We start from the raw sequence: 13,398 nt of genomic DNA on the forward strand, positions 1-13,398 counted from the left end.
TCACAAATAATTATCTGGAGTCATGGCATCTCTCCAACATCAGCCCACCCTGTGCCATCAAATATTTGTGTAAAATATTCCTGTCAGCCTTAGCCCTGGCTGTGTGGATCTGTGGACAGTGTGCATGGGGTCTGCTCCACATGTGAGTCTGCACCTCTGCTCTGTCCCAGGCACCTGTGATCCAGCAGCAGCAAGGCCCCTGCCCCACGCCATGTGCTGGTGCTCCAGCACACAGTGTGCCCAGGGCAAGGACAAAGCCAGGTACAAGTGAGCCATCTGGTGCCCCCACTGCAGTGGCCTTCATCCTGGGAGCAGCTCTTAAGAGCTTTGATAATGGGAGGCTCGGGGTGCCCTCGGCGTGTGGTCACAGAGTGCCTCTCACAGAGCATCCGTGAAAGTGGAGGATGGCTACATCCTTGGACGCAGCACAAGGACCAAACTCTCAGCTGGCACAAAGCAGGGAGCCTTGGAGAAGTGCAGAACTGCATTAGCAACGTGGCTGCATCCCAGTAAAATCAGTCCATTACACCAAAGGAGAGCCATTTACATGCTCAACTGGCATTGCAGGGTTATGTTGGCAGATCCTGGCCATCCAACCACGCCCCATCATCACCAAGCCTCCACCCTCTGTGCAGGATGCTGCATGCACTGCTGTGCCCCCAAAACTGTGCTCCCAGCACACGAGGTGCCACAAGGTCCCTGCACAGCCTGCTGTTCCTCCACACTTGCAATTCCACAATTAGGAACATCAACAGCTGGTTCCTGCCCTGACCACAGCACCCAGACAGGCTCTGGAGACCAGGACGCCTCCAACCCAGCCACACTGAGCCATTAAAGATGTAGTTCTCCCCAAAGCTGTTTAATTTGTTCCCAAGGCACCCAGTTTAATGCTCAGCAACGTGCCCGCTATTTGCCGTGCCACCTGTCGGCCGGGTCACTGCCAGCTTGTTTACCGGGGACTTACTGGAGAAGCCATCCCGGCTGCTTTTTATCACCTCTCTTTACATTTACCCTCACAGAGTAAACAGGCCCCATCTGGCCCTGCCACACTTTGTGCTAGCTGCTCTAAGCCTGGTAATGAATAAAACCAGACCTGATGGTCTTCACCCCAGCCTCTTCATCTTCTTTCCCTGGGGCAGCCACTTGTCCCCTGATGCTAACATGGCATCGCCAACAGGTCCCCAGCCCTCTCCCCATCCCCAGCATGATTTCTAGTACCTTCACAGCCCTCTCTTCTTCCTCCCCTCCACCTACTGCCTGCAGGAGCTGGTTTAACCAGCAACAACCCCAATATAAAAGGGCTACAGCAGGCTGGGGGTAGCTCTCTGTGCTGGCAGCTAAAAACTGTCTGTGAAGGCGAGGAGCTGACTCTTCCCTAGGTCAGAATAAATCAATGTTTCTCTTCTCGCCTGTGGGCAGGCTGAGTTTTCCAGCAAAGCTTTTGCAGGGAGGCAGGTGCCTGAGCCCAGTGGACCCTCCTTAGCTGCCTGGGGTGTTGTCAGAGTTTTACCTGCTGCTGCAATACCCGCCCAAGTCGGGATTCAGCATGTTCCAGGGGAAGAAAGAGGTAAAATCCGACACAGGCAAACCCAGCAGAAATTTCCACTGGTGACAGGTACATGGGCAAAAGAAAGGGTGGAAGGAGAGGAGCCCAAGCCTCTACAAGAGTGCCTAGAGCCATTGCTGCTCTTACTGATCAACTGTGTTACCCCCTGCTTCCCTGGACACCCCTCCCTGCGAGACATTGCATGGTGCACAAAGGCAGGAGAGCAGGATCCATCCCAGCTCCTGGAGCACGGAAAAGGCCATGGAGACAGGAGATGACTGTGCTGTTGCCTTGTACCCATTGGACACACCGCTTCAAAGAGCCCAAAGAAGAGTGAAGGGTAAAATAATTGCTGGATGGGGCAAAGGGCTGTCTCCAGCCTGTGATGTCTCCTGCTTTGTCCGCTGGGGAGTGGGAACAGAGAGCAGAGTCCACTGTATACGCACGTGCAAGCTGGCACTCACACCCTGACTCTGACACCTCATCCAGGACCACCATCACCTCTAGGACCTGCACTGCTGCTCTCGCCTCCCAGGAACCACTAACACCCCTGGAAAAACCTATCCTTGTGTCAGAGAACAGGAGTTCCTTGTCCTCAATGCACCCTAACACAGGCATTTCCCAAAAGAAAAGTCTCAGCTCCATGGTCTTCCCCTGACAAGGGCAAATCCTGGCAGGGTAGCCCCACAGAAGGGTCACAATATCCTCCACCACAGGACAGCTGTGGCGTGGGCCAGGGACCGGTTGCCGATAACCTGGAGCGTGTTCCCAGCAGTTACTGGAGCCAGCCCTGCCCGGTCCCTGCCAGATGGTGATTTCAGCACTTTTGTGGCCCTGCTGTCTCATTTCCACGTCTCACCCCTCCTATGACCTAGAGCTGCCCTGACAGCGGATGCGTAGCCCTGAAACACCGAGGAATTGCGGGACACCCTCAGGGTCCCAGGCCATCATGGTCCCTGCTCTGCCCTGCCTGCCCCTGGCTCTGGTCCTTACCTGGAGGAGGAAGATGAGGATGAGACAGAGGCTGCAGGCTCCTTTCAGCACCCGCTGGGTCCCTGCCTTTTGCAGTGCCCTCTTCCCTGGGGATGGGTTTCCCTGTCCCTCTGGGTGGCTGCGGTACCCGGGGGATGAGCGGTCCTTCCCCGCCTCTCCCTGCTGCAGGCTCCCTCTCTGGCACTGGCTCCTTCACCGCCCTCGCTCCATCCCTCATTCCCTGTGCCAGCAGCAGAGCTGCTCCAAGCCCAGCCTCATTAAAGAGACACACTCCCTATACCGGCACCCAGGGTGGGTTTGGGGATGCTCTCATGGGGAGTCCTGGGGGTCTCAGGGGACAGCAAATACCCTCAGAAAGTGACAGGCACCAGTCAAGAGCAGAGTCCATGGCTGTGGGATGCTCTGTACCCACAGAATAGCAATGTCCAGGCAAACTAAGGTACTGGTGAAACCCCTGGTGATGTTGCAGCAAAAAAAACCCACAAGGTTAGTCTGACTGGGAGACATAACCACACCCTCTGTGGCCCCCAACAGATCACGAGGCAAAATAGCCCCCATTAAGCATCTGAACTCTCCAGTACAAATCATACTGGCCACAAGTGTCACAACCAACTTCACTAGGAAAAGTCTCAGCTGCCATGAGACCATAACAAAATGACTGGGAGCAGGTAGATGCTCAATATCCATCCCAAAACCAGATGCCCTGGAGTACCACTGGGCTTTCCTCATCAGCCTCCATGTGCTGCAGGGAAATCACAGCCCTGAGGAGCAGGAGAGAGGGGAGATTCAGGGACAGCCCAGCTTTTGGGTGAAAAGTGTGACAACAAGCTCCCCTGGGGAAGGTGCAGATAAGTCAGGAAATCCCAGCAAAGTCAAGACATGTCTCCTGGCAGGGAGAACCCACAGCCCAGGGTGCATTGGGAATCCTTCAGACCCTGACAGTCCCACATTCCCAAGCAGGACCAGAGAAATCTATCAGATTTGGGCTAATCCCAGCCCTGCCTTTCCCAGGCAGCTCCCTGTGCTATAGATAGGATTGTGCTGCTGCAGCTCTTTTTATAGAGCACACAGAGAGGAGTCCCCCCCACCTCCTGCACCGCAGAACCCACCGTCACAGCCACACCGAACCTGGAGCCAGTCCAGGCACAAACTGGGGCAGAAAAATCCAGCAGCATCACAAGAGGAACAGTCCCCTGTCCTCAGAAGGTATTTTTAGATCTCACCTCTGAGCTGACACATATGCCACTACAGCTTCAGCTCCTCGACATGGGTTTCACAGGAGCAGGAGCAAGAGAGGGAAATCTTGGTCGAAGACACCCTCTGCTGCACACGGTAGTGTGAGACACACTCCTCCTTCCTGACCCCCTCACCCTGAGCTTTAGTCAACAATTATCTGGCCAAGAGGCATTCTGTGCATCCCTAGGGCCCTTGCTAGAGCACTCTGAGCCATTCCCTCCCGCATGTGAGATGCCCCATGGCATATCACTTCCCCTCCCAGTGCAGAGAGGAGAGCTGTAGTGTGCAGCTGCTCCCCTTCCCTCTCCTTTGCAGGAGAAGGATGCTAACACATATCATGGATATGTGTTATCACTCCCCATAACAGCCACCAGCTCTGGGAGCTGCTGGAGGCCCTGCACACATCACAACACATCCACACAGACTGCGACATGCACAGGACTCCTGCTCCCATCATCACAGCAAGCACCACAGCCACTCCAGCCCCAGCAAAAAAAAAACAAACCCACAAGCTTTGATTTTTCTCTGAGATATCATTTCTAGGCCAAGCTGAGGCAAAGAAAAGCATCCAAATGTGAGCACTGGTTCAGTGCCACCAGCTGGGGTGATGGAGCTTGGCCAGCCCACAGCGTCAGATGTCGGCCCCAGCATGACAGCAGGTGAATAACAAAGGCATGTGCAGCGCTGGGGACACAGCTGAGCCTCCCCCAGCATGCTGGCAACCTCCAGAGGAGACACAGAAGGGCTCCATCCCAATCTGCTCCCAGCAGCATCAGGCATCAGGTGTTTGTGTCCCTGCTCTGCTCTGTCACACCTTCCCTACAGCAGCTCATCACAGACACAAATAAACCTGGAGAGCTTGGCATTGCTTTTCAGCAGGGTGCTGAGCTAAGACGTGTTAAACTCTGCAAACAGAGACCCAGCTCAGCCCAATGGCTCCATTCAGCAACCTCACACCCCAGTAACACCGCACCACCAGCTGCAAGGGACCAAACAGCACCTGGGTATTTATCCCCAGATCACCTGGTCCTTGAGCTGAATTATCACCCACTGACAGGGCTTACTGGAAGGGGCACAGATTACAGAGGTTTTACAGATGCTCTCAGGTCCTGAGTCGAAGGCAAGCCCTGTGAATTTAGTTATTTTGGGAATAACCCAAAACTCAGGCTGGCAGCAACTGTGCTCAATGCAGCTGCAGTTCCTCAGACCCTGCTGAAGATTGCACAGGCAGAGGGCTTGAGGGGCAGGGGCATCCTGCTTAGCTGCTCCTTAATAAAACAAATCCTGAGGATGGGTAGCCATGGAGGAGGAAGGTGCCGGTGGTGTTTCTGGCCAAAATCAGGCACACTTTGACTTAACCTATGTAATACTAATCTGCCCAGCTATAGAGAGTTACAGAGGGCCTGGAGGGACAAAATGGAACAACGTATCATCAGAGATAGAGATGGCTGGTGGAGACATCTGGGATCCTTGGGAAGCGGGACTGGAAATGCTGCCAGCACTTCAGCCTGCCTAACTGAAATCTTCCCAGGATGCTGGGAGAGGTAGATGGAGGGGCAGGAAACCCGTGTGCCTGGTTCTGATACAGACCCGGGCCATGCACTGGTGGCCGCTGGATTTGTTTTCGGCAAAATACCCGGCGCACTTGTGGGAATACAACTAGAGAGCAGAACTGTGAGCATTGCTCAGCTTGTAACAACCGACATGGATGTGTTAGCCATAGTATGCCGCAAGCCTTGGCAAGAGTAAGTGAGGTTTTGAAGAAGGAATGTAAGAGATAAGAAAGTGCTTGGTATGGGGTGCTTAACCTGCAATTTCATGGGGATTTATGCGAAATACTACTCTGCCTAAACGAGGCATAGATTGAGCAAAGCTATTTAGTTACAAGTAAGCAATATAGCCTGGTAACGCGAGTATGATTGGTGTGCTGCTTTTAGCAATAGGTGGAAAAGTATATGAACTTTGCTTTGTGTACCAGTGAAGGGCTTCATGGCTGCATGGCCTAATGCAAGCTTATCATGAAGACCCCGTCTCTTCATTACCACCGCCGTCACGCACCCATCCCCGTGGGGGATCTCGCGGCTGCCGCCCCGCAGGGCTCTCTGGAAAAACCGAAACCGCCCGGATTTGAGGAACCCGAAACTGCCGTGCCGGTGACGCCTCTGCGAGCTCAGAGGTGGGGCTGTGCCGGAGGTGTCGTGCCATCCCTGCGCCGGACCCTCCTCATACGGCAGCACAGCGGGTGCGGGTCCCACAGCTCACAAAGGGTGGGTATCGCTGCTCCATCTTCCTGCGCTTCTCCCGAACGTCTGCTCGCGGTGGGACGTGGAGGTTCAGATCAGCTTGGACCATCAGGGCTCGGCGGGGTCCCGTCAGGTCAGCCTGTCCCTTCACAGTGGAGCTCGAGAGGCTCAGCCCTCTGCCCACGGGCGGGGATGGGGTACGCGAGGGCCGGGCTCGGACCCCCGCACACGGGCAGGGCTGCGGGATTTGTCCCCAGCCCGGCGTAAAATGTTCGGGGGTCCCGGGGGCGGCGCGATGCTGGGGAAAGCAGAGGGATGTGTGGCCGGAGCGGGGCGGACATGTCCAGGCAGATCCCAGGGCGCCAATGGCCGAGCGGCTGCTTCCCTCTAGCGGGGACCGGGGGCTTGGCCGGCGGCTGCGCCCAGCGCCGCACGTCCTTCCTCCGGGAGCTCCTTCCTCCGGGAGCTCCTTCCTCCGGGAGCTCCTTCCTCCGGGAGCTCCTTCCTCCTGCCGCACGTGGGGAAGGCGGGAGGCGCTTCCGGAGCGGCGGCGGAGCGGTGAGAGCGGCGGCACCGGGCGGAGCGGGGCGGCTCCGCACCGCGGTCCGGAGCGCGCGTGGGATCCCCGGGGTGGTGCTGTGGGCTCCCCTCCCCGCCTGTCCGGCACCCCCGCTGGCCGAGCGGATGGGCCCGCGGGGAACGCGCCTGGTCCCCGGGCAAAAGTGGCTCCTGCGGGCAGCGCTGCCGCGTCCCGGCGGAGGTGGCTTCGGGACGGCTGTGCCCTCGCCCTATCCTCGGGATGGCCCGGGAAAGGGGGAGTGGGGAACAAGCACCCCAGCTGAGCCACCGCCATTCCACCGTGACACGTGAGCCCAGGGAAGGTGTGGAAGTAGCAGTTCTGGCAGGGACACAGTGTGCCCTGGAGCAGGCGCAAGAGGGCCAATAAAAGGGAAATAAGTGTTGTGAAGATCAGCATTAAACTTTATTCCATGTCCACAGTGTAAGATCCTGTGACTTGTAGCAATGGGAAGACCCAGGAAGGAGTCTGCTGGCACATCATCCCCCCGAGCGGCCACAACCGCCTCCAAAACTGCCCCCACGGCTCCCCCGCCTTCCACTTCAGCCACCCGGGCCAAGGCTGCTGCTGCAGGGAGCCAGTCCCGAAGCACTTCAGCTGCCAAGGCTACCACCCCCACGCAGGGTCGGGGGACAAAGGCAGACTCAGCCCAGTCAAGATCCACAGCATCCTGCAGAGCCCGAGGAGATGCTGGGGACAAGACCAGAGCACCCACCAAGAGTTCTACAACCCAGAAGGCACCTGACGCCAAGGGAGCTGCTGGTTCTGCCAGAACTGACCTGTGTTCACAGAAGAAGCAGCCTGGGGCTGACCTGAACAAGTCCTGTGACCGGTTCCTGCCCCCTGTAAAGAGCCTGGACATCCCAAGGGTGGAGAAGGAGACCCGGGGCCAGCGGGAGAACCCCAAGTGGTATGAGTTGCGGGAGAACCGTATCACTGCCTCCGTGGCCCCCAAAATTGCCAACAGCAAGTTTGCCAACAGCAAGACAGATGAGGTGCCCAAGTCCTACCTAAAAGAGGTGGTGAGCTCTGGCTCCAAGGTGCAGACCCCAGCCATGTCCTGGGGGATCCGCAATGAGAAGGTGGCTGTGGAGGCCTACAAGCAGAAATCACAGAAGGGGGGCAAGCCAGTGCAAGTGGAGGACTGTGGCCTTTTCATTCACCCGGAGAAACAGTGGCTTGCTGCCAGCCCAGATGGGATCATCAAGGATCCAGCCACAGGGAAGGACCTGGGGCTGCTTGAGGTGAAGTGTCCCTACAAGCACAGGAACAGGACGGTGCGTGAGGCCTGCAAGGACAAGGACTTCTGCCTGGAGGTGAATGGGGATTCCTATGCCCTGAAGAAGAATCATCCCTACTTTACCCAGGTCCAGTGCCAGCTGGGAACCACCGGCTTCCAGCGGGCCGATTTTGTGGTGCACACCAACAAGGAGACGGCTGTGGTCCCTGTGGAGTTTGATGGGGAGTTTTGGGGGAAGACAGTGCCCAAGCTGGAGAAGTTTTACACTGAGGCAGTGATTCCACACCTGGAGCAGAAGGCAGGCAACTCTGTCTACGCCAAAGAGGAATAGACTACCTCGACTAGATACTTGCTTGGCTGCATAACTCCAGCTTTGTCCCCTAGCGTAGAAGTTAACACCCAAAAGTTACACAGGTTAGTTGTTGTTCTTGAACCCTTCACAGCCTTGGAACTGAAAAGTTGTACCAGCAGGACCCAGCTTGGTTAGGGTCCCCACAATCAGTGCCTTCTGGCTGCCCCAGCTCCTTCTTGTCCTGTCACCCTCACTGCATCCCCCATCTGTCCCAACAGTATGCCAGAGGGAAGCTGGCACACCTCTGGATCTGCAAATGAAGCCAATGATATCTCTGTGTTGGAATTAGAGGCTTATTTTGTGAACAAAACTGGAACATTTAGCATCTCAGTTGTTGGGACTGATTTCTAACTACACTCCACCAGAGCGGAGATAGAGACAAGGAAGATTTGTCAGAGCCCAAGAGCAAAACTCTTTTGAGCCAAGCAGTGATGTGCCCTAAGCATCAGAGCAAGGGCACACGGACACCCTTCCTCCCTGAGCCATCGGACCTGCTGTATCTGCAGAATAACCCATGATGTTCCCCATGAGATGCCTGCAGGCTCTGGAACATGTATCCCACTGAAGAGGTTGTCCCCCAGGCCATACACGTCCTGAGGACCTACCTATGGCGCATCCCTGTAAACTGCAGCAGCGTGGGGAGGTGGTCATTGCCAAATTAAATATAGATGCACTGGTCTGCTCGTTTCCTGTTGTTGCAGCTTGTGATTTACCTGGGGGCGTAGCAGGGCTGAGAGGTGTCCCTACACCAGGTCCCCTCCCAGCCACAGCAGAAGGGAAGCAGGGGATGAGTCCCCAAGGGACGTGAGAACCAAGGTCACTGACCTATGCCAAAGCCACCACTGTTATGGCAAAAGTATTTATTATATACATAAGACTCCAGTCACACTCCACAGGGCAAGGACCAGAATTCACTATAATACAAATTAACTATAATACAAAGTAACTATAATACAAATTAACTATAATACAAATTAACTATAAAAACATAAAGCACTTTTGGGGCCCAGGCTTTCCACAGGAGGAGAGAGGCACAGGGACGAGCCTGGGGGCTGCTGTGTGACGGGGGCTGTCCCACACCCTGTCCCCAGCTGTGGTCCCACAGTGACCAGATGTGCAAGTAGGAAAAAACCCAGTTAAGAATTATAGTCATGGGGACTGGCAGGTGGGGTCTGAACTGAGTGTCACTAGGACAGGAGCAGGGCCTGCATCCCCCAGGGAAAGTGCAGAAGGCACATGGGCAGGGCTCTTTGGAGGGGGACTGTGAGGAGGAGAGGGGATCCAACAGTTAGTGCATGTGGGGCCCCAGGAGATCACAAACACTAACACCACCCCCAAGGATGAGCATGTGGACCATCCTCCTACCCCCTGCACACTTCTGGGATAACTGAGCTTCCTCAGGGAGGACACGCAGGGCAGCTTTCAGGGGTTAGAGGTGTGAGGGGGACATTCCGGCCCTGTGTCCCAGCCCCTCCCCTGCCAGTGCATTGATTGTCTAAGTCTTCAGGTTAAAAAGGGGCCCCCAGCCTTCCTGCTCTGCAGGAGCATCAGTCAACGAGGCGCTTGCGGGGCACTGTCCGAGCTCGGTTTGAGCGGCGAATCTCCTGCTTGGCATCCCGGCACCGCTGGCAGATGAAAATGTCAGGCACGTTGGATTTGCGGATCTTGGCACAAGAGAGGTGGATCCAGGTAGCGCATTCGTTACATTCAATCATGGGCCTCCCTGCGAAGGGCTTCATGCAGAAGCAGGTGATCAGATCCCAGGCATCGTCGTCTGCTCAGGGAGAGAGAGAGACACTGCTCAAACACCACCTTACCAGCTGCAGGTCTGGTTGTGGCCAGACCAGACAGTCCTACTGGTGTTAAGTGGGACAGGCCCCCACTCACCTTCTGCTTTGGTGTTGGGAACTTCTGTGAATTCGACCACTGAAGTTGCAAAAGGGGGGAAAAAGAGAGAAAAAAAAAATTAGGTAAGTAATGCTGCCTTACACCCCACTTCAGACCTGTTTCAGGTCTACACCACCTGCTCTGCAGAACAGAGCTACCAAAGGGCAGGTCAGCTCCCTGCCCTCTGGTCTTCAGTTCCCCAGGTCCCAAAAGTATTCCTCTTGCTGGGAGAAGCTTGGACTTTTGACAGGCCCTCCCTCTGGCCAGCAAGGGTGGCCTCCAGCTGAGGGAGGGACAATGTTTGGCACTGGTTGCAGCACAGCAGGGCCCTATGCAGTGCCCCAGACACTTACCACTGAGCTGGGAGGTCTCTGTGCTTGTATCTTCCCCTGTGCTTTGGTCCAAGGTAATACAGGGACTAGGGCTTTTCCTCTCTCCAGAGAAGGGGTCGTGCTCCTTGAGCTGAGGATCATCTGCTGGCTTCTCAGTTCCCTGTGCTCCGTACATCAAGTCCTTCTCCTCCGTCATTGGCTCCTCCAGGAGGGAGTTGGGCTGGGGGTCCCCAGGCGGGTTGAGAGAAGGCTCCAATAGCTCCTCTTTCACAGGAGACAGCTGTCCTGCCAAAGCAGCCAGCTGCTTCACCCCATCCTGCTCTGCCCCAAAATCCTTCCAAGCACTCAGCGGCACCCTCTTCTTCACCTCCTGCTCCAAAATGCGTTTCTTTGCTGGTGGTTTCTTCCGTTTCATTTGCTGGGGCCGCACATTGTAGAAGGCAGTAGAAAAAGCAGGGCTGTTCATTAGCAGGCCACTGCCCACAGCTCCCCTGGCCACAGCATTCCTGCTCTTCCTATTGTCCATGGGAATGTGGCCATCGGAGGAGTGAGATGAGGTTGAGCTGTCGCTGTCCTGAGTGCTCCCCGTGCTGTTCTGGGGGCTCATGCTGCCTCCATGGGTCCAGGGCACATACTAGTGGCAAGAGGGGAAGATGAAGGATTAGCACGGGAAACCAGAGCACAGATATCTGAGGTAAGGAGAGAATGACTCTCCAGCAGCATCTACCCAAACTTCCAAGGCCAGACTGGATGGGCCCTGAGCAACCTGATCTAGTGGGTGGCACCCCTGCCCATAGCAAAGGAGCTGCAACTAAGTAATCCCTAAGGTCCCTTCCCACCCAAACCAATCCATGACTTTAAGATCAGGAGCTGAGTCTGCACGTGGCCCGGAGACCAGGAGAACCAGTGTTTTTGCAGAGGGACACTGTGCAAGCACACTTACCTCTTCAGGGTACGGGATGTAGCCTGCATAGGCCAGAACAAAGGTGCAGAACTGGTTGAAATCCTCCACTGTTCTTCGCCGTTTCTGAAGTGGCTGCAACAAACACCACGAGTGGATTAAACTCCCGGGATACCCCAACCAAGCTGATATCACAGCAGGCTCCGGCAGCAGCCCTGGACCACCCGGCAGTTTCCCAAGCACAGAATATCGAGGTCACCCAAACATCCATCCTTCCCGTAAGTCTTCATCATCCGCCGAGGCAAATGCAGCCCTTCCCTTTAAACCCAGATCCCCGGGCGGGGTGGTGGCGGGGGGAGGGAGGGCCGGACACACGCGACGACACCGTGACGACATGCCGGGACACCCAGAGCCCGGCAGCCGCCGGCGGAGCCTGAATCAGAGGCTCGGGGGCCCGGTGCCGGGATGTCCGCCCGCGAGCGGTGACTCCGGGATGGGGGACGCTCCCGGGACAGCGCCCGGCGCGCTCGGAGCTCGGTCCCGCGGGGCGGGGAGCGGTGGGAGGGCCGGGCGCCGCCGGCAGCACCGGCGGTCCCGGGGCGGCCCCGCACCCCGCGGCCGATCGAGGGGGAGCCGGGGCCGGGCCAGCAGCGCTCCCCCCGCGGCGGCGGCCGGGGACGGGAGGGGGTGTCGGGGGCGGCCCCCCCGCACCGCCCGTCCCCGCGCCGGGCACCTGATGGCTCCCAAGATGGCGCCGCGCTGCCGGTCCTGCCCCGGCCGACCGGCCGGGGGGGACCCCGCCCCCCAAACCGACACCCCCGCGCCCTCGGCAACCGCGCCGGCACGGGACCCCCCCGCTCCCCCCGGACCGGCGCGAAGCACCCCCCGCTCCCCTTCACGCACACGCGCAACCCGGCACCTCCGCAGCCCCCAGCCCACCCGGCCACTCCGGGCCCCCTCACGGGGACCCCGAGTGCCGCCATCGCCCCTCCCGGGGCGGCATCCCCCGCCCGTGCCCACAGCCGCCCCCCGAGGGCTCCTCTCCCACGCACGGCCCCCGCGGGCGCACACGGAGCCGCTCCCCCCGCACACACAGACGCTCAGACACACACGGAGCCCCCCCCAGCCCTCCCGGCCGAGCTTCCCCCTCCAGCACAACCACCCCCCCGCACAGAGCGCTCCCTCGCGAGGCCCTCCGCGACACACGGCTCCCCCAGCACACACAGACACACACGGAGGAACCCACACACCCCCCCCATCCCCGCACACATGGCCACACAGAGGGGACCCCCCCCCGTACAGCCACACCGAAGGAACCCCCCCGTACGCACACACAGAGCCACGCAGAGGGCACCCCCCTCCGTACACACACACAGAGCGAACCCCCCCGTACACACAGCCAGAGAGAGAGGACCCGCCCGGACACAGAGACACACAGGGACCCCCTCCCCCTTTCACACACACAGAGGGGACCCCCCCAGCACACACATGCACAGAAGGAACTCTCCCCCCGCACACACACAGCCACACGAGCCCACCCCCTCCGCGCACACACAGACGATCCCCTCCCTCTCCCGAGGGCACCCCGCGGCGGCCCCGCACCCCCACGCAGCCGCCTCCCTCCACGATCCGCTCCCCACCGCCCCGCTCACCTCCTCGGGCGCCGGTGACGCGGGGCTGGGCACGGGGCTGCTCCCCGCCGAGCACGGCCCGCCGCGGGGGCAGGGCTCCGCCGGCTGCCCGCCGGCGCTCATGCCGGTGGCGGTGCCGGTAGCAATCCCGGTGCCGGTAGCAGTCCCGGTGCGGTGCGGTGCGGTGCCCGCCGCCGGTGGGAGCGAGACTCGAGCGCCGCCCCGGCCGCAGGGGCGGGGCCACCTGGTGGCGGGGAAGGCGGGGGCGGGGCCTCGCACCGACCGTCCCGGTGCGGGGGGGGGGGGGGTGTGCCGGTGAGTGTCCGCCCCTCCCGGTACCGAACACGGGAGCTCAGCCGGGGGCTGGACTCGTCCGGACCCGCCGCCAACGGCAACGCCGAGGCACCGCCCACCGCCCGCGCGGGGTCGCGGCTCATGGAATGTTGGGGCTCGGGGGAAC

General features: G+C 58.7%; 1 protein-coding gene across 1 annotated transcript; it reads right to left on the bottom strand.

Moving 5' to 3' along the window:
* Positions 1–9,686: 9,686 nt before the first annotated feature.
* LOC134047847 (PHD finger protein 13-like) lies at positions 9,687–13,061 on the bottom strand. The gene is made up of 5 exons (XM_062499302.1): positions 12,960–13,061; positions 11,350–11,442; positions 10,428–11,040; positions 10,075–10,113; positions 9,687–9,961 (listed from the first exon to the last, which is right to left on the bottom strand). The coding sequence occupies exons 1-5, from the start codon at positions 13,059–13,061 to the stop codon at positions 9,735–9,737; spliced, it is 1,074 nt and encodes a 357-aa protein (XP_062355286.1). The 3' UTR covers positions 9,687–9,734.
* Between the last annotated feature and the right edge of the window lie 337 nt (positions 13,062–13,398).

Source organism: Cinclus cinclus, chromosome 10, assembly GCF_963662255.1.
Source record: "Cinclus cinclus chromosome 10, bCinCin1.1, whole genome shotgun sequence".
NCBI lineage: Eukaryota > Metazoa > Chordata > Aves > Passeriformes > Cinclidae > Cinclus > Cinclus cinclus.